Raw genomic sequence first — 20,172 nt, forward strand, 5'->3', positions numbered from 1 at the left:
ACTGCACTGTACATGTCAACAGTGATCTTTGCATTATTTGTTTTCAAGTTCTCTGAACAGATTACAATCTTAAGGGAACATCTATCATATACTTGCTACAAAGTTTTTAGCAGCCTAAATACAGTTGACAGTGTTTGCATTGGACACAGTTAAAACAAATGTTTTGCGGTGGTTATTTTTAAAATGGTGCCAGATTGCAAGAGTCAAATAATAATTTACATTTATAAGTAAAAAAATAGCTTACCTTCAGGAACATAACTGCACCAGCCAAACAAGGGTGGAGATGTCCATATGCTAGCCCAAATCCAGGTGAAGGAACAACCCATAATAGCATGTTTCTTCTGAAAACGAAAATCCCCCATGGGTTTACAGATTACTAGGTATCTCTCAAAGGCTAATATTGCTAGTGACCAAAGGCCCACAATACCTACAACACAATAGAGAATACTGTGCATTACTGATGCAATGGAAAGGCTAATTTCTCACTTTGTATTAATCCATATTGCTGGACAATAGAGTTTTTTTTTTTTTTATTAAACTCTCTTGGGTGTATGTAGATTTTTGACTGCTAATCACAAAAAGATTCTGCAATTTAACCTATCATGTACTATTTTTAAGAAATCTGTGTTTGCAACTTCTTCTATATATTTTAAGTTTACTTTTTGTTTGCGTTATAAGATACTTTGTGTAACTCATACATGTCCAGGCATGCATTCAGGGCATATTTCATAACACTTGTGGCACTGGTACAGTTTGAACATGCCCAGGCATGCTTAGGCTTAATGGATGCTGCCTGAAAAGGCTACAAAAGGAACTTCCATGCTCAGATGCTACTCATTTCATTGATGTCAGTTTCCATGTATTTCGATATAAAGTGTTTCAAGGCATAGCATGGTCTATGTTACCGTAATTTACAGTACAAGCAAGCCAGTTATAAACTTACAATAGTAAAGGTAATTACCACGCTTAAAGCGGAGTTCCACCCATTTATTAAGTTGAGATGTACGTAATCCCATTTAAATATGCTTTTACCAATGCAAACTATTTTTTTTATTTTTTGCAAGGAAATACCATTTTTCTTTGTTATTCATCCGCACTTCTGGGTCCTGCCTATAGGCGATTACGTCACTAGGTGATTCGCAAGGGCTCCTGGGATAGCGGCGTCATGTATCCCAGCAGCCCTTGCGAATCGCCTAGTGACGAAATCTCACGTTATTTCCAGACTGTCACCAGCTGTTCTCAGGGATATATTGCATTCAGTCCGCGCTCCGCCCCGCCTCCTCTCAGTGAGCGCGGACTGAAAGCATTACATCCCGTTAAACTCACTGAGAGGAGGCGGGGCAGAGCGTGGACTGAATGCAATACATGCCTGAGAACAGCTGGTGCCGGTCTGGAAATAACGCAAGATTTATGCAATTCGCAAGGGCTGCTGGGATACATGACACCGCTATCCCAGGAGCCCTTGCGAATCGCCTAGTGACGTAATCGCCTATAGGCAGCAGGACCCGGAAGTGCAGATGAATAAAGAAGAGAAACAGTATTTCCTTACAAAAAAAAAATTTTTACATTGGTAAAAGCATATTTAAAAGGGATTACGTACATCTCAACTTATTAAAATGGGTGGAAATCCGCTTTAATGTCCAAACCAACAGCAACCAGCACAACACTTGTACTAGTGCAAATAATAAACCATGTTAAAAATGTGCAACACTAAACGTGAATAACGTATATTAAAAATGGTGAGCTTAAATAAGGTAATGAAGATAAACTAAGTCAATAGTGAAAAGTATATAAATGTGATACACAAATACACAATGAATCAAAAGTGTAAAATGTCCAAAAAATGTTCTTATTGCCACAGTGACCGTGAAACCAAAATTCTTCAAACTTGTGCTGCAAACGGTGAATATAGACAAAAAATGGTTGTGACACAGTTCACCACCAATCATATGAGGAGGCTTACCGAAGTGAGTGGACCCAGTTTGGCATATGCCTAGTGGGTCGACTCATGCGTTGGTGTATGTACACCTGGTGTGCCGAGGACAATATTGAAGGGCACCTCACATCAATCTCAATCCCAGTTCCTTATATCCAACAGAGTGTGTAGAATAGATATATGTTTTCCCACATAGGATCAAAATGTTACGAAAAGGAAACAAATATGCTCCACATAGTGTAAAACCATAAGGGACCGGTATTTCTTAAAAAGTTCAGAACACTTACAATCAGGTAGAATCAAAAGCGCTTACCAAATAAATCTGTATACAGCTTCAATCCGCGGTAGCATGGGCAGGAATCGACCTGACGCATTTAGTCTAATTAGTCATCATCTGGGGTGTGCTACTGTCGATGCCACTGTGATTTAAATAAAAAATATGACCCCAATCAAGACCTACAGCCTGTGACTCCATTTGTCTCTGGGAAAAATTCACTTCCTGTGTCATTCCAAGATGGTGCCCGTGTGTGCCATCCAAGCCTCATTCTCACTTTGAGATGAAAATAAGCGATTAAACAAAAGCAAGGGCTTAACACTAAAAGTCATACGGGTTATGAATAGTGAAGCCTTGTTGGCCGTACTAGACTTAAATGCGCCCATAAAAAAGTATAGTAAAGAGACTGGATCACGTTCACCCATGATCCAAGCCTCAATTCAGGCATAGGTGGGCAGAGACTTTACGTGGGAACAGGAAAAAACATAGACATTCTCTGCCTTCCAGTGGTGGTATTGACAACGAGGCTTGATACGTGGGACATTGTTTGTTCCTGTTCCCACGTAAAGTCTCTGCCCACCCACGCCTGAAACGAGCCTTGGATCACGAGTACATACACCAACACATGAGTCGACCCACTAGGCATATGCCAAACTGGGTCCACTCACTTCGGTAAGCCTCCTCATATGATTGGTGGTGGACTGTGTCGAAAATTTTTTTGTCTATGATCACCGTTTGCAGTACAAGTTTTGGAAGAATTTTGGTTTCACGGTCACTGTGGCAAAAAGAATATTTTTTTTAACATTTTTCACTTTTGATTAATTGTGTATTTGTTTATCACATTTATATACTTTTCACTACTGACTTAGTTTATCTTTGTTACCTCATTTAAGCTCGCCATTTTAATATATGTTATTCACGTTTAGTGCTGCACATTTTTTTACATTATGAACTTACTATAGGACGGCCAGTGACAGCAGAGATGTCTCACCAATGTCTGAACAATCATGATGCTTTCTAATACATTTGTTGCACCATGACTGGACTTGTTAAGGAAGCATATGAACTGTACTTTGTTTGTTATACCAATGGTCAAAAGAAGGTCTCCTCACTTTTGTGCAAGATGCACTGCCAATTTTAAAGCCTGGTTCAGAGCAACTCTGAAGTCAACGCACTTTACTGTCATGATGATATGGTGTGAACAGAATATTCACTTGACAGGCTGTTACCATAGTTGCCAACATTCTCAAAAACTTTTTAGGGACACTTTTTTGTATGTAGGCGGAATATCATTTTAATTAGGGGTGGGGCATGTGTTTGTAGGAATGGTCTAGCAGGAGAAGAAAAATGTGGCACATTTAGCGTGCCATGGTGAAAAAAGGGAGTGGTTTCTATTGTGCTAATGTGCGTGGCTTAAAGGGGGTGTGGTTAAATAGAGTCTGAGATGACTTAAATAATGGAGAATGTGGTAATATTTAGGGAAAGAAAAAAAATAAAGCGGGATGGAGGGAGAGAGAAAGAAAGAGGGATGGAGAAAGAAAGAAAAAAAGAGGGATGGAGGGAGAAAGAAAGAAAGAAGGAAGGAAAGAAAGAAAGAGGGGTGAAAGGGGAGGGAGAAAGAAAGAAAGAAAGAAAGAAAGTAAGAAAGAAAGAAAGAAAGAAAGAAAGAAAGAAATGGGGATGGTGGAAGGTAGAGAGAAAGAAAGCAAGATGGAGGGAGAGAAAAAGAAGGGGATGGAGGGAGAGAAAGAAAGTAAGGAAGAAAGAAAGAGGGATGGAAGGAGAGACAAGGAGGGAGAAAGAGAGAAAGATAGAGGGGTGGAGGGAGAGAGGAAAAAAAAGAGAGAGGGAAAGAACGAGGGAGGGAGAGACACTTGTAGCGCTATCGGGATGCGAGAGATGCTGCAGAGTCTTGTAGTGCTATGGAGATAAGAGTGAGAGAGACACTTGTAGCGCTATGGGGATGGGAGAGATGCTGCTGGGGCTTGTAGTGCTATGGAGATGGGAGAGAGAGAGAAAAAAAAAAAAGAGGGAAAGCAAACGAGAACCAGCTGCTGCCGCCTACTACATACAGGTTCCATTACACTTTCTTCTGCACAGACACAGATTCAAGAACTATTCAGACATAAGACAATCAGATTCAGACATAAGACACTTCTTCCTCACCTTATCAGTAACACGGGTACACAGCAGCTCCATGCACACAGCCAGTAATTGACAGTTCACTCATTGGCTGGAATGTGGTGCAGCCCGCCTTCTCCTACCTCCTAGGGCCACTAGCTGCCTGAAGCTGTGTTAACCACTTACCGCAAAGTGACGTACCCCTACGTCGGCTGACTTTGCATGGTTATACCGGGAAGATGCCTCTAGCTAGAGGCAAAGTCTTAGTACCGTTGTTTAGAGCCGGCGGTCGGCTTTCCAGCGGTAATGACCAATGTGGCTCGGGAGCCGCTCGATCGTTACCCCGGCGAGCGGGAAGGGACATCTCCCCCCCCTCCTGCCGCCTTCCGCGGCTCTACCCGAGCAACCAGCCGGCGTGTCTGCCTGCTGGATGGAGTCCCGATCAAAGCCAGATGCGGCTTCGATCGGGTCTCCAATGACTTAACCCGGAGGCGCGTCCATGACGTCACTTCCGGGTTACTCGGCTGCTAAAGGCGGCAGATTCAAAAAGTGAGTGTATTCAAAAATGCAGTTTTTGACGTTTTGAATACATGGAAGTTTAGTGGAGGGGTCTAGGGTTTTAGACCCTCGATCCCTCCATAAAGAATACCTGTCACTGCATATTGCTGTCACAAGGGATGTTTATATTGCTTGTGACAGTATAAAAGTAATCAGATTTAATTTTTTTAAAAAACCTGTGTTAAAATAAAAAATAAATAAATAGGAAAAAAAAAAAAAGAAATTTTAGCCACCCCCGTCGCGGTTAGCTCCGCATGAAAGAAAACGTATATGGAAGTGGAGCCGCAAATGAAATCACTGTTCAAACCACACATGTGAGGTATCACCGCGATTGCCAGAGCAATCATTTAAAAAAAAAGAGCTGTACTCTAACTCTAAACTGGTAACTGTTAAAAAATGTTAAAGCGTCACCTATGGAGATTTCTATTGACCGTAGTTTGTCGCCATTCCGCAGGTGTGCGCAATTTTAAACCGTAACATGTTGGGTATCTATTTACTCAGCGTGACATCATATTTCACAATATACAAAAAAAAATGGGCTAACTTTACTGTTTCATTTTTTTTAAATGCAGTGAAATGTGATTTTTCGTAATTATTCAAAAAAAATGGCGTTTGAAAGACCGCTGCGCAAATAACGCATGACAAAAAATATTGCAATGGCCGCCATTTTATTTTCTAGAGTCTTTGCTAAAAAAAAAAAATATATATATATATATATATATATATATACAGTATATATAATATTTGGGGGTTCTAAGTAATTTTCTAGCAAAAAATACTGATTTTAACTTGCAAACAAAAAGTGTCAAAAATAGGCCTAGGGCTTAAGTGGTTAAATCCCTCCCTCCCCCCCCCCCCATCACCCAGTCCCAACTCCCAGTTCACCCACCTTACTATGTGGGTGGCCCAGGATGACACCAGGTGATTTGCGGAGCTGTGCGACTTTATGTACGGGGTTTTAGACAGCCCAGCCCAGTCCGTCCCTGCCCGGGACAAAACCTATTTTCTGGGATTCTGCTAATTGCTTATTCTGCAAATCCGGACTGTTGGCAACTATGCATTTCTTCTGTCTAATGTCACTGGTTTCTCTGATAAAAATAGGAAATCAATTGAATACCCCACTCCGCCTTCAGTCATGAGACCAGTGCCACATGATGACATTCTGCCAGTTCCAAAGCCACCAGAGAAATGAAGCTTGGACAAAACATATGAATATGTTGTGATACAACAGTCAGGCATGGACAGTGACAATTCTCAGTATTTTGAACTGTGTATGTCTGGTAAGCCTCATCTCATAAAACAGAAGAAACTAAATGACCTGGTCAGGGACTTAAGTTTGTCAAAACCAAAAGCAGACCTACTGGTTTCAATTCTGCAAGGATGATGTTTGCTATCACCAGGTATGAAAATTTCTGTCTTTCGAAGCATGTAAGATAATTTAACAATTTTTTTTGCAGAGGTTGATGACCTAATTTTGTACTGATATTGACGGCTTGTTCACAGCTTTGGGTTGTGAGCGTTATATTAATGATACAAAGTTTATTAAAAGCCTTGCAATATACTTTGATCACCGGGAGGGGATTTTTTTGTTTTTGTTCTTTTCAACAAAAGTGGAATTACTCTTTAATGTATTTTACAATGCTTAGTACAGGTAGGAACCTTATTTTGTTTTCTTTTCAGTTTCTGTGCCAGTGGTATTCATGCCCATGTTTTGCAAACATTCTAGTTGCCAACCATGTTTTTATCATTTATGTAGACATATGATCGTACACATACAGACATATGATCGTATCTTGTCTGTATGTGTATGAGTCTGTATGTGCTGCAGATACTTACATCTTCTCTCTGATCTTCATGAATACAAAGGAAAATAATGTGGTACTTAAACGGCTGCTTGTTACTAATATAGGCAGGAAATATTGGTTGCAAATTCTATTCAAAACTGAAAAAATGCTATCTGTTCATCTTTGCAAATATGTCTGTTGCAAATCTACCTTTGTAAAATGCGCAATAATTATTATATGCTTTATCTGAAATTCCATGAGTCACATAAAATGTTACAAAATGCATAATATTATTGATTAATCATATATGATAATTTTACTTATACATACATGTGTGGAAAATTATTCTGTATTCTTCTGACACTGCTTGTTGCAAACTGAAGTCCTTTAGCAGGAAGTGATGGTATACCCCCTGGGACTGCCTCAGGGGCGTAGCCAAAATTGTTTCCACCTAGTCCTAATCCTGAAGAGAGAGCAGCATAAGCCCAAGGGTCTAAGAAGACATGGAGCTGTGTCCGTCAGTGAACCTCAGAGAAAAGGATTTTACGGTAAGACAAAAATCCATTTTTTACCTTCCAACTTGCTTACAGGACCTGTTTGGGGCGGTACAAAACATGTTCCTTCAAGGGGTGATTGTCCCGGTTCTGACCTCGGAACGTTTTCAGAGTTTTTACTCAAACTTGTTCACAGTTCCCAGGAAGGAATGCAAAGTGCATCCAATCCTGGACCTCAAGGAGCTAAACTGCTTTGCGCGGATACAGAAGTTCAGAATAGAGTCCATTCAAATGGTGGTATCCCTGCTTCAGAGGGATTTCCTCGCCTCGATCGATATCAAAGGTGCCTACCTTCACATTCTTCGCCTGGGAAAATCCTTCCTCCCCCTGTATTGGGCAGTGGTCACCATGGATGCCAGTCTGTCCGGCTAGGAAGGCTTCCTTTTGCAAGCATTCCGCTCAGGGGATCTGGACGCTGGAAGAGTCCAGACTACCGATCAATGTCTTGGAACTCCGAGCGATCAGACTGTGTCTGGATCATTGGACTGATCGTCTTTAGGGTTGTCCAGTGAGCATTAAATCGGACAATGCCACGGCCGTGGCTTATGTCAATCACCAAGGGGGCGCAAGAAGTGTCCTGGTGGCTCTGGAGGTAGCCAGTATTCTAAGGTGGGCAGAACGGTTTGTTCCACCCCTCTCCGCCGTACACATTCCCGGGGGGTTGAAAATCGTCAGGCGTTGGACCACAGGGAGTGGTCCTTTCATCTGGAGGTGTTTTCATCAGATGTGTCTCCAGGGGGGGGCGTCTCGGCTCAACAGAAAGGTGCAGAGGTTTGTGGCTCGGTCAAGGTATCCTCTGGCAGACGCCGTAGACGCGCTGGTGGCCCTCCCCCGTGGAAGACGTACATTGCGTGGTGTGAGTCTCTTCTTCGCTCCTTCTCGATGGCTCAGATCTTGACCTTCCTTCAGTGGAGGTTGAACAGAAATTGGCCTTGAGTACCATCAAGGCCCAGGTGTCAGCTTTGGCGGTCTTCTTCCAAATACCTTTGGCCACATTTGGTTCCTCCAGTGCTTGCTCCATTGCCGCCTTGGGATCTTAATTTGGTGCTTTCCAGATGCACCGGCAGTAGCCACCATGCCAGGTAAGCATAATGGTTCAGATTAACCTGTTGCCACTGGTCTTTCAGGGGAAAGTATCACCGCAGAGCTCCTACTAGGCTCCTCGGGCTGCCTGTAGTATACACATGCCCCTTTCTGCCATGCCTCCCCCATTTCGTTTTCTGGAAGACATAGCTAGTCACAAATTACAATATACCTGGGTTTTTTAACAAAATTACACAAAGTCCCTCAGTATAATAACTCCCCTGTAAGGCTGTGATCCAGCATAAGCAGCTACCACAGCCTCACAGTAAAATGCAACACTTTAGACACTCTGCCACTTGTGAACAAACACGCTTGATTCACTTGCCCCAGAAAACAGCCTGCTCTGTGTCCCCTGCACAGCCCCTTTGACTTTCCACAGCTTCAGGCACATAAGCAAGATGGCTGCCTGCAGCTTCCGGCTTTTAACTACGCATGTGCTGTTGTCACTACAAGCACCAGCCGGAGATGCCCACCTTTCGTGAAGCTGTGCGTGCACTACCTCCTCTCTTGATAGAAATCGGAAGCCTAAATCTTTAGCAGCAGACAAAGCCCAGCCAGCTCTTCCTAGAGCAACTGATACCATACAGCAGCATAAGGATATCTGGGGAAGGTATTCCCTGCCCACAACAGTGACCAAACACAGAGCTAGGCTGAAGAAGTTCTCCTAATGCCCTCTGGGAGCCAAAGAGGGAAGCACAGTCCTTAGGGTGTAATAATAAGTGTAGCACCCTTCTAGAGAGGTGCTAGGTTAAAAGCATTATTATGCTCCATCTGCTTATTGGGGGAGCCTGATCTGTTAGTTTTGCCTGTTACATGTGTCCAGGTGTGAGTCACTGGGTCTGAAGGAGTGTCCCCACTGTATCCAATAGGGGAGCCTGTTAGACAGTGGAGGAAACCTGGCCAGTGACACACAAGGTTTTGTGGCAGTCCCAGTGGGAGGGGATCACCGCAGTGCATCCTGGGATTGATCATAAAAGCCAAGGGCACATGTGACATGGCGTCTTTGGCGGGAAGCAGAGTCCCAGGAGGAGGTTGATGGCTGTCTCTCCTACTGCAGTTTGAGGAAGGTGGTCACAGGCAGTTAGCCTAGTGAGCCAGGTGTGGAGCTGAGCCTGAAGGATCCTGGAAAGCTGACGATGGAGCTGCTGGCAGAGTCACGTGGGGAAAACATTGTCTGTGAGTACCAGGGGGCTTACCAAGGGGTCTGGCCAGGAAGGGGGACCACTCAAGTGAAGTCAGAGGACAGAAGGTCAGCTTACACAATATGCAAGAGTAAAGCGGGTGCCAAGTAGAACCCTGAAGAGTAGGGGTAAAGGGGGTGCCAAGAGGGGCCCTGAAGAGTAATTCACTATACAGTTCGCTTATTAAGTACTTCACTTCAGTGGCAAGGTGAAGCAGCGGCCTTACCACACTCAACATAGTTAGAAGTCCTAAAATTGTGCATAGTTCATCCATTTGGAGTATACCACTCATCCCTTCTCCTATCCAAGTTCTAAAATAAAAACAACAAAAAACAAATCCCCTGGACTGTTTCCTGACTGTGCCAAACACTTAAAGTACTCTCAATTACTAAGTTGTTGCTATGGGTAACCCAGGGAAATCCGCATCAAGCAGCTCCCAAGGGAGTAGTGCTACATAAGCACAAAAAATGTTGCCAAAAATATTAATACCCCTGATGCTTATGTCATAACGGCTCACTTTCCAATCCTGCCGCAGGACTCTTGACACTAGACAGAAGCCCAATCTTCACCTATCACAGTGGGCCTTGCCACTAAGAACCTTCAAGAACTGGGTACCCCCATTTATTGGGTCCACTCCCTTGGACCTGTACAGCATCTTGCCTGTATTGCCTTGGTCTCTGGTTGTCCAGGATTCCTATGCGCAAGGTCAAGTGCCATAAATAGTCCCATTACAGGCAAAACCTTGCTGAATCCTTCATCTTGTTTGTGAGGCCTGGGTACCATTTATCTTTGCATTAATCCATTTAAAATGGATCTGATCATTTAGTCCCTTGATTTCCACAAACCGGTCTGGGACTATAGAACTCATAGAGAGCTTTTAACAACTGTAACCATCACCTTCAAGACACTGGAGAAAAAATTGAAGTGCTTCCTGTATGGAAGGAGTTATATAGAGGGGGACTTCTTGTTTGTTTGAATTATCTGCCAGTGTCCATTGACCTATAGGTGGTGCATCACCCAGATGGTAATGTTTATAGCCTGCTCTGTCCAGTGATGTACAATAAAAAAATATAGGTCACATATCCCAGGAGGCTTATTCCTTCATTGAGAAAGGAGGGGGGAGCTGGCCTAATGGTTGGTCATCGGGGGAGCCGCCAGTTAAACCCAGAAATGCCGGCAGTTTCCTGATGACGTCACCGAAGAAGATGGAAGCACCGGGCTGAGCTGGGGCAGAAGAGAAGCTGATTTAAGCAGGAAAACGTTGGGCAGATGAGTGCCTTAAACTGAACAGGACTGGCAACAAGGTAAGTGGGGGTTGTGTTATTTGATATAAATATAATTTTATTCTCAGACTTTAGAGCAGGCGTGGAGCAATCTGTTTAGTAGTTTGTCAAAGAAACCTAAATCAGGCGGTGTTTGAGTGGATACTTCTCAAACTAATGCCTTGGTAATAATTACACAGGCTGTTCTCAAACAATGGGAACTTAGATACCATTGTTGTATTTCAGTTGACTGTTGTTAAGCCTGTTGTTGTGTAACTGTAGTAAACAATAGATTGACAACCGAACATCTATAACCTATGGCATGTATGATACCAGAGTGCCATCTTGAAGTAGAATTTGAGAATGCCTCCCTAAATAAAAACTCAGTAATCCAAGGCTGCATCACTCATGTGGGGATGGTGCAGCGTTGGAGCATTTGTTGTTCAATAACTAGGGTAAACAGGTTTGTAACTGTTGTCGACAAAAGATTGACAACCTGAAACTTCCCAAATAAAAGCCAACAGCAGAGACTGAGAGGGAGGACTCCATAGTGCCTTATACCCAGGGAAGGTCTGTACCAGCCATAAGAAGAAGATACCTGAAGACGCTTTCACCTGATTTCCAGCAACTGCTTATAGAAGCCTGGGTCCGCGTTGCTACACAGATCATGAACCCTCTCTAAGTAACTTTTTTTTTCCCATAAACAATTTTTATTGAGAATAAGAAACAGAACAGTTTATAAAGAAATACGGACTGGGAAGTTAAGTAACTTTTAAGCATATTTACAGTGTTTACAGACCATAGTTTCCTATTTGCTAGGCATCTTGCTTGTTATATCTGTCTTGTATTGTATTTCTAATATTGTAATAGTTTTGTATGTACAGCATTTTTATTTAGTAAAAGAAAATGTATATACTGCAGAGGTCTGAGCTTCATTGCTTATACTGTAAAGTAACCTTACTAGATAGATGCGAGCAAAGGGAGGTTTAAAAAAAATTGGTAGAAGGGGGGGGGGGGAGTGATCAGTTTTAAGCTGTCATTTTATGAATGAGGTAGTGCGCTTCAGTGAATGATAAAGTTTCTGATTTTGTTGACTGATTCCTCTGCCCATAGAACTTTCTTTTTTTATTTTCATATCAATATATAAAATGAATGCACACTGCACAGTCCCAAGTATGTTTTAAATATATAAATACAAATACAGTGGGTACGAAAAGTATTCAGACCCCCTTAAATTTTTCACTCTTTGTTATATTGCAGCCATTTGCTAAAATCATTTAGGTTCATTCTTCTTCCTCATGAATGTACACATAGCACCCCATACTGACAGAAAAACACAGAATTGTTGACATTGTTGCAGATTTATTAAAAAAGAAAAACTGAAATATCACATGGTCCTAAGTATTCAGACCCTTTGCTCAGTATTTAGTAGAAGCCCCCTTTTGATCTAATACAGCCAGGAGTCTTTTTGGGAAAGATGCAACAAGTCTTTCACACCTGGATTTGGGGATCCTCTGCCATTCCTCCTTGCAGATCCTCTCCAGTTCTGTCAGGTTGGATGGTAAACGTTGGTGGACAGCCATTTTTAGGTCTCTCCAGAGATGCTCAATTGGGTTTAAGTCAGGGCTCTTGCTGGGCCATTCAAGAACAGTCACGGAGTTGTTGTGAAGCCACTCCTTCGTTATTTTAGCTGTGTGCTTAGGGTCATTGTCTTGTTGGAAGGTAAACCTTCGGCCCAGTCTGAGGTCCAGAGCACTCTGGAGAAGGTTTTTGTCCAGGATATCCCTGTACTTGGCCGCATTCATCTTTCCCTCGATTGCAACCAGTCGTCCTGTCCCTGCAGCTGAAAAACACCCCCACAGCATGATGCTGCCACCACCATGCTTCACTGGTGGGACTGTATTGGACAGGTGATGAGCAGTGCCTGGTTTTCTCCACACATACCGCTTAGAATTAAGGCCAAAAAGTTCTATTTTGGTCTCATCAGACCAGAGAATCTTATTTCTCACCATCTTGGAGTCCTTCAGGTGTTTTTTAGCAAACTCCATGCTGGCTTTCATGTGTCTTACACTGAGGAGAGGCTTCCGTCGGGCCACTCTGCCATAAAGCCCCGACTGGTGGAGGGCTGCAGTAATGGTTGACTTTCTACAACTTTCTCCCATCTCCTGACTGCATCTCTGGAGCTCAGCCACAGTGATCTTTGGGTTCTTCTTTACCTCTCTCACCAAGGCTCTTCTCCCCCGATAGCTCAGTTTGGCCGGACGGCCAGCTCTAGGAAGGGTTCTGGTCGTCCCAAATGTCTTCCATTTGGGGATTATGGAGGCCACTGTGCTCTTAGGAACCTTAAGTGCAGCAGAAATCTTTTTGTAACCTTGGCCAGATCTGTGCCTTGCCACAATTCTGTCTCTGAGCTCTTCAGGCAGTTCCTTTGACCTCATGATTCTCATTTGCTCTGACATGCATTGTGATCTGGAAGGTCTTATATAGACAGGTGTGTGGCTTTCCTAATCAAGTCTAATCAGTATAATCAAACACAGCTGGACTCAAATGAAGGTGTAGAACCATCTCAAGGATGATCGGAAGAAATGGAAAGCACCTGAGTTAAATGTATGAGTGTCACAGCAAAGGGTCTGAATACTTAGGACCATGTGATATTTCAGTTTTTCTTTTTTAATAAATCTGCAACGATGTCAACAATTCTGTGTTTTTCTGTCAGTATGGGGTGCTATGTGTACATTCATGAGGAAGAAGAATGAACCTAAATGATTTTAGCAAATGGCTGCAATATAACAAAGAGTGAAAAATTTAAGGGGGTCTGAATACTTTTCGTACCCACTGTATATAAAAGCACTTATTAATATACATTTTCTTCAAATTATAATTGTTTTAAATTAGTATTACAGTGAACTTTATTATGTTGATTGGAGACATTTTGATATACCAGAGTGACATCACTATAAAAGTGTCAAATGGCCAGTTAGCTACAATTCGTGCATTTCCAGACCATTAAAGCGCCATTTAAAATACAGATTTACCATTTGAGAATGTTTTAGGGAATGTGTAATGAATGAAACAGGTACCAGGTTATATATTGGGTAAACAGTACAGTAAACACAATTGAAGAACAGATAGTAGTAAATATTGCTGACACATCTTCCCAGTCATTCACTAGTGAATATATGCTCAAAGTCACATTCACTGCTTTATAGCTATGTCCCTTATTTGTTTTTGCATTGATCAGCAATGGCACTAAATGTCCATCTGTAAGAAAACTGATTACTAGTTCTGCTTTTACTGCTTTTAAAAAGGGAAAATTTTCCACACAGTACAATACAGCTGGTAACAACACTGTCCTTTTTAAAAGATTACAGCCAAAATAAAATCATATTTAATTACAATTATTTTATTACATTTTCTATAATTATAAATAAAGCCTATACAAAAAAAAAAAAAAAAAAAAAAAGCGTTTTCATTTTCTTTCCACATTTTCCAAAAACTTGTGGAAAAAAAATTACATGTTCAAAAGATGCATTATGCCTCCTAGATTATGTGTTGGGGTGTTTGCTTTCCAAAATGGGGTCATTTTGTGGGTGTTTCCATTGTCCTGGTGCTTCAAAAATGTTATAGGCTGTCAGGAAATTATATGTGTAATTTTTGCTTCTTGAACACCTGGAGGTGCTACTTGGATATTGGACCTCTGTATGTGGTCAGGCTGTGGAAAAGTCCCACACATGTGGTATTGCCATACTCAGAGGAGTAGCAGAGTAGCAGAATGTATTTTGTAGTTGCAAGTATGCCAATAAAGTGTGTGAGAAATAACTTGGTAACATGACCATTCTGTGAAAAAAAAAAAAATCTTCATATTGCAAAGTATTGTGGAAAAAAATTACAACTTCAAAAAACTCACCATGCCTCTTACTAAATACCTTGCAATGTCTCCAAAAAGGGGTCATTTGGGGGGTAATTGTACTTTACTGGCTTGCTAGGGTCTCAAGAAATGAGATAGGCTGTCAGTACATCAGGTGTGATCAATTTTCAATGATTGGCACCATAGCTTGTAGACTCTATAACCTTCACAAAGTCCTAAAAATGTATACTTATTTGGGTTATTTTTACTAAAGATATGTAGCAGTATACATTTTGGCCAAAATTTATGAAGAAAAATTACTAAATTTGCTAAATTTTAAGACTGAAACGAAGAAAAATGCATTTTTTACAAAATTATCGGTCTTTTTACATTTATAGCAAAAAAAAAAAATCAAGTTATGATTAAATACCACCAAAAGAAAGCTCTGTTTGTGTGAGAAAAGGACGAAAATTTAATATGGGTACAGTGTTGCATGACTGAGTAATTGTCATTCAGCACTGAAAGCTGAAAATTGGTCTGGTTAGGAAGGGGGTTTAAGTGCCCAGTGGGTAAGTGGTTAAACATTATTATTTGATTTCTTAACCGCTTGCCGACCGCCGCAAGTAGATTTACTGCGGCGGTCAGCCCCTGCCAGGCAGAGTGACGTTAATTAACGTCACTAGCCTGGGAGGGTCTGGGGAGCGGGCGCGCGCCCGCGGAGGCGCGCTCACGCTCCCGCGCGGTCACGGACCCCCCCCGCGCGTGTGACCAGCGGACCCGATGTCCGCCGGTCACTCGGCGATCGTCGGGGGAGAGGGAGAATGTCAGGCAGCTTGTGTAAACAAGCTGCCTGTCATTCTCCTCGGTGTAAAGACACTGATCACACGGATCTACTATGTAGATCCGTTGATCAGTGTCCTTACAGCTCAAGCCACAGCCAATCACAGTAGAAAGCACGCCCCTAGGGACACACACAGCCCCTCCCTCCCAAAAAAAGTTAACCCCTTCACTACCAGTGTATTTTTACAGTAACAGTGCATATGTATAGCACTGATTACTGTAGAAATGTCACTGGTAACCCCAAAAGTGTCAAAAATGTCAGTCAAGGGTCCGATCTGTCCGCCGCAATGTCGCAGTACCGCAAAAAAAATCGCAGATCACCGCCATTACGCGTTAAAAAAAACAAAAATGACAAAAATCTTTCCCTTTGTTAGTAAACGCGATAACTTTTGCGCAAACCAATAAAAATACGCTTTTTGCAATTTTTTTTACCAAACATAGGTAGGATAAAACAAATTGGCCGAAAATGTTAAAAAATTTTGATTTTTACATTTTTTTTGGGGGAATTTCACATAAAAAATGTGAAAAATATTGCTATTTTTGCAAAATTGTCGCTCTTTTTTTGTTTATAGCGCGTGATCAAAAAATCGCACAGGTGATCAAATACCACCAAAAGAAAGCTCTGTTTGTGGGAAAAAAAGGACGTCAAATTCGTTTAGGTACAGCGTCGCACGACCGCTCAATTGTCCGTTAAAGTCACGCAGTGCTGAATCACAAAATACCCCCTGGTCTTTTAGCAGGAAAATCCTCCGGGGCTTAAGTGGTTAAAGTGTATGTCTATACAAAATTTTTTTTGTCTTGAATAGAGTAGGGCAGTGGTATTGATATAAAATTCATGAAGGTCCAGTCAGTAAAAGTTTATTCTAGCCAAAGTCCGAATCATATGTTTGGTTCTCAATGGTACCTTTGCACAAAGGGCAAAAGTGGCGCGGCTTTACGAGTGTCACATTGCATGGTGCTACAGTACCATGCAGCTTGGTACTGTGGCAGCTAGGGGGCAGCGGCAGGGAAAAAAGCAGATCCTAAATGGCGCAACCGCAGCGGGGCCGGACAGAGCATTGACTCGGTCCGGACTTGGTGCGCGGTCCACTATTTATTGATGCCTGGTGTAAAGGCCGACGCCCCAATACTTTTGGTAATATAATGTATATATCCTTGTTCTCTTTTTCTAACCTTAATTTTATGTATATGTTTATCTATGATATATATTATGTATACTGCTGTGTTACAATTTTTATAACTCAATAAACTTTTATTGTGAAAAAAAGAATTAAACCAATTTAAGTGAAGTCACTCCATCAACATACTGTACATCAGGGCCGGGTTGTTGGGTTATGAGGATGCTGTGTGACCCAGCACTGGTTCATTCAGTTTCATAGGCTGTAGTTCAGGGTCAGGGAATTAGGTAAGTGGGATTTCAGGTGACATCATACTATTACATAGCAGGACGGCACACAGGAGTCCCCTCCAAACAGAACAATGAGAGCGGAGGTGAATGAACAAGTACATTGACTCTACTGTACTACTTTGTATGGCTAACTTCAAGCTAAAGAGCAGCCCTAGGTGTAAGGCACAATACTGTGTGATAAACATGCAAAAAAAAAAAAAAAAACGCAAAGAGGAACACTTGTTACTGCTATGCTCAGGTATGAAAGGGGGCCTTAAATGGGTCTCAACCCCCCCATTTATAAAGTCATTAAAAGACACCAAGTACCTTAAAGCATATGTAAACCCTCAGCTTGTAAAATAACCCATTTAGTGTAAAAAAGAAACATTATATATACCTTTTTTCCCTTTTTCTACAAGTGACCACATTTCCTCTGTTCTCAGCCGGCTGCATAAGAGCTGGGGGAGGATAAACAGCGGAACACTGATCTTCCCAGGAAATGTCTGTGCGGGGGGGGGGGGCTTTCAGGACAAGTCCGATTATTGGAGGAGAGCAGGCTGAGTTCCCAGCACAGCTAGAAAACTGAGCACAATGTGCTCTCATGCCTAGTGTGGTATTTTTTTAAATAGGAAAGCAGAGGTACTGGCAGGATCGCCAGGGATTTTACACAAAGGAAGCAACACAAAGGGAACAGGAGAATTTTTTAAACAAGTAAATGTTAAAAGTATAGCAGGCACATATCAGGAAGATGAAATGTTGGGTTTACATATTTTTTAAGCCAGGGATATTAAATTAAAGTTCATGAAGGTCTAGTCAGTAAAATTTTCTTCCAGCCGAGGTCCGAATCATATGTTTGGCTCTCAATGGTACCTCTGCACAATGGGCAAACGTGGCGCGTCTTTACGAGTGTCACATCGCATGGTGCCACAGTAATTAAAAGAAAAAAAAAAAGGTCAAGGACTTATTTTTCTGCATTTCTGCTTATAAGGCAGCCCACTGAAATAAATAGGCCACCTACACGCATTACGCAATAATGTGAACCTAGTCTCAGATCCTTTACATCACTATCCTTTTTATTACATAAGTGTTCTCAGACCCCCTGCACATCACCCCCCCCCCCCTTCACATTATAGTCCTTAGCCCCCCTTCACATTGTTGTCTGCGGCCCCTCTTTATATTACCCCCTACTTTAAATTGCAATTCCCAGCCCTTTTCATATCATCTCCCCTTCACATTTCTGTCCTTGCCCCCTTTATAGTACCCCTCCTTCACATTCCTGTCTTCACCCCCTTTATAGCACCCCCTTCACATAACTCTCCTCATCTACTTTATAGCACCCCCTTCACATAACTGTCCTTGTCCCCTTTGTAGCAACACCCTTAACATAACTGTCCTCACTTCCTTTATAACACCCCCCTTCATATAACTGTCCTCACCCTCTTTATAGCACCCCCCTTCACATACCTGTCCTCACCCTCTTTACAGCAAACCCCCTTCACATTCCTGTCCTCACCCTCTTTATAGCACTCCTCTTCACATAACTGTCCTCACCCATTTTATCGCACCCCCCTTCACACTGCAGTCCCCAGCCCCCCCTTAACATTCCTATCCTCACTCCCTTTATAACACCCCCCCCCCCTCCGACATTCCTGTGCTCACCCCCTTTTTTTTAGAACCCCCTTCACACCGCAGTCTCCAGCCCCCCTTCACATTTCTGTCCTCAACCTCTTTGTAGAAACATATCCCTCTTCATATCACTCCCTTTACATTTCTGCCCTGCCTCTTTTATATCACCCCTTTTTCCCCTCTTTATATCAGCAGTGCCTTATTTCCTGTCCTGCCTTACACAGGGCACAGCAGCTGACATCAGAGGCGCAGCAGCTGACTTTGGAAGTGCAGCAAAGGGATGTACAGAGGGCGGGACCTACCCCAGTTAACTGATTGGATGCTAGAACACAGGGTGGTTCTAGCAATCAATCAGTTATCTGGGCCCTCCATGCATTACTGTGCTGCTCCTCCGATGTCAGCTCTGTAAAGACAACAGAGCTAGCGGGCAGCGGTGGCGGAGGGTAAAAAAAGACGATCCTAAATGACGCAACCGCGACGAGGCTGGACTGAGCATTGACCCGATCCGGACTAGGCCCACGGTCCGCCATTTAGTAATGTCTGTTTTAGTGTTAATAGGAATAGCCATAGTTTCAAACCAAATTTGGATTAAATAGATATAAAACACTTTACTGCTAGAGGTCAGTAGAATAATAATGACAGTTGCTACAACATCAAAATAGTTCTTTTCCACTGTCCTCAAATGCACAACCAAGATCAGATCAACAATGTGTTTCAAGAATATAGTGTAAAAATAGATAGTATATATATATATATATATATATATATATATATATGTATATATAAAAACAAATACTGTATATATAGTAAGAACCAATTGAATAATATACATTAACATGCATATACTGTATGTAGTAGAAGGTGGCATATATTGCATAGATAAATAATCCTATATAATGATTATTAATGAACACTACTGTTATTGCATTAAAACCAGCTAGTATATGTTTAGCATACCTATATTAAAATAAGTACTTTTATACAAATTAGTATTTTACTAATTGATCTACTGCAATTCATTAAACGTGTGCAATATTAAAATGGTATTAACACATCATAAAAATGTATCTTACCTGTTAGGGACACCATGAATCCTTCAAATTCACACATTGCTTTGCCTAGAGTAAAGTACCCAAAGATATTGTTGTGGAAAGAAACACTACTCCCAAAAATAGTGACAAGCAGATTAGCTATAGCAAGATTGACTAGTATGTAATTCAGAGGGGACCTTAGCTTCTTGTACTTAATTGTGACCACTATAACCATACTATTAACAAAAGAAGCTAGGACCACCACCAAACCCATGAGGACTACTATAATTAAGTAGGTACTACGAGTGGCAAGGTGAGGCCACTGGGGTCCTTCAAATGGTCCAGGAATCTTCTGAGCTGACATGTTTGCTGCTCTCATTTTTGTAATTCACTTACTATAACAAGTGCTTTTGAGACAAAGAAAAGAAGAGTAAAAATAACTGGCAAAGTTTATATAGCCTAGGAGATTTAAAGTTCCAAAGAGGATCTTTTTCTTAAAACATTTAAGCTTATGATTTTGAATCTGTAATCTACTCTCTTTTTCTTTACTTAAAAGGAGATCAACGGAGAAAGACACAAGGTGACCTAACGCAAAGACACATCACCTAATTAACAAAGTTAAGTATGTGGAAATGTTGTGCTTTTGTTAACAAGATTGGTGCACACAAGAGGATTTACTGTGTATTAG

At 41.8% G+C, this 20,172-nt stretch overlaps 1 protein-coding gene across 1 annotated transcript in view; it reads right to left on the bottom strand.

Moving 5' to 3' along the window:
• Positions 1-19,878, bottom strand: part of LOC309547310 (pinopsin-like) — a gene marked incomplete at its 3' end in the record, with an annotated part of 40,227 nt that extends 20,349 nt beyond the window's left edge. The window contains exons 1-2 of the mRNA XM_082247144.1: positions 19,527-19,878; positions 245-427 (exon numbers count right to left, since the gene is read on the bottom strand). Coding sequence (XP_082103270.1) covers positions 245-427; positions 19,527-19,863 — 520 coding nt within the window. The 5' untranslated portion in view covers positions 19,864-19,878. The remainder of the gene's footprint in view (positions 1-244; positions 428-19,526) is intronic.
• Positions 19,879-20,172: the final 294 nt, after the last annotated feature.

This window comes from Pelophylax lessonae (assembly GCF_965119305.1).
Source record: "Pelophylax lessonae genome assembly, chromosome: 2".
Classification (NCBI taxonomy): domain Eukaryota; kingdom Metazoa; phylum Chordata; class Amphibia; order Anura; family Ranidae; genus Pelophylax; species Pelophylax lessonae.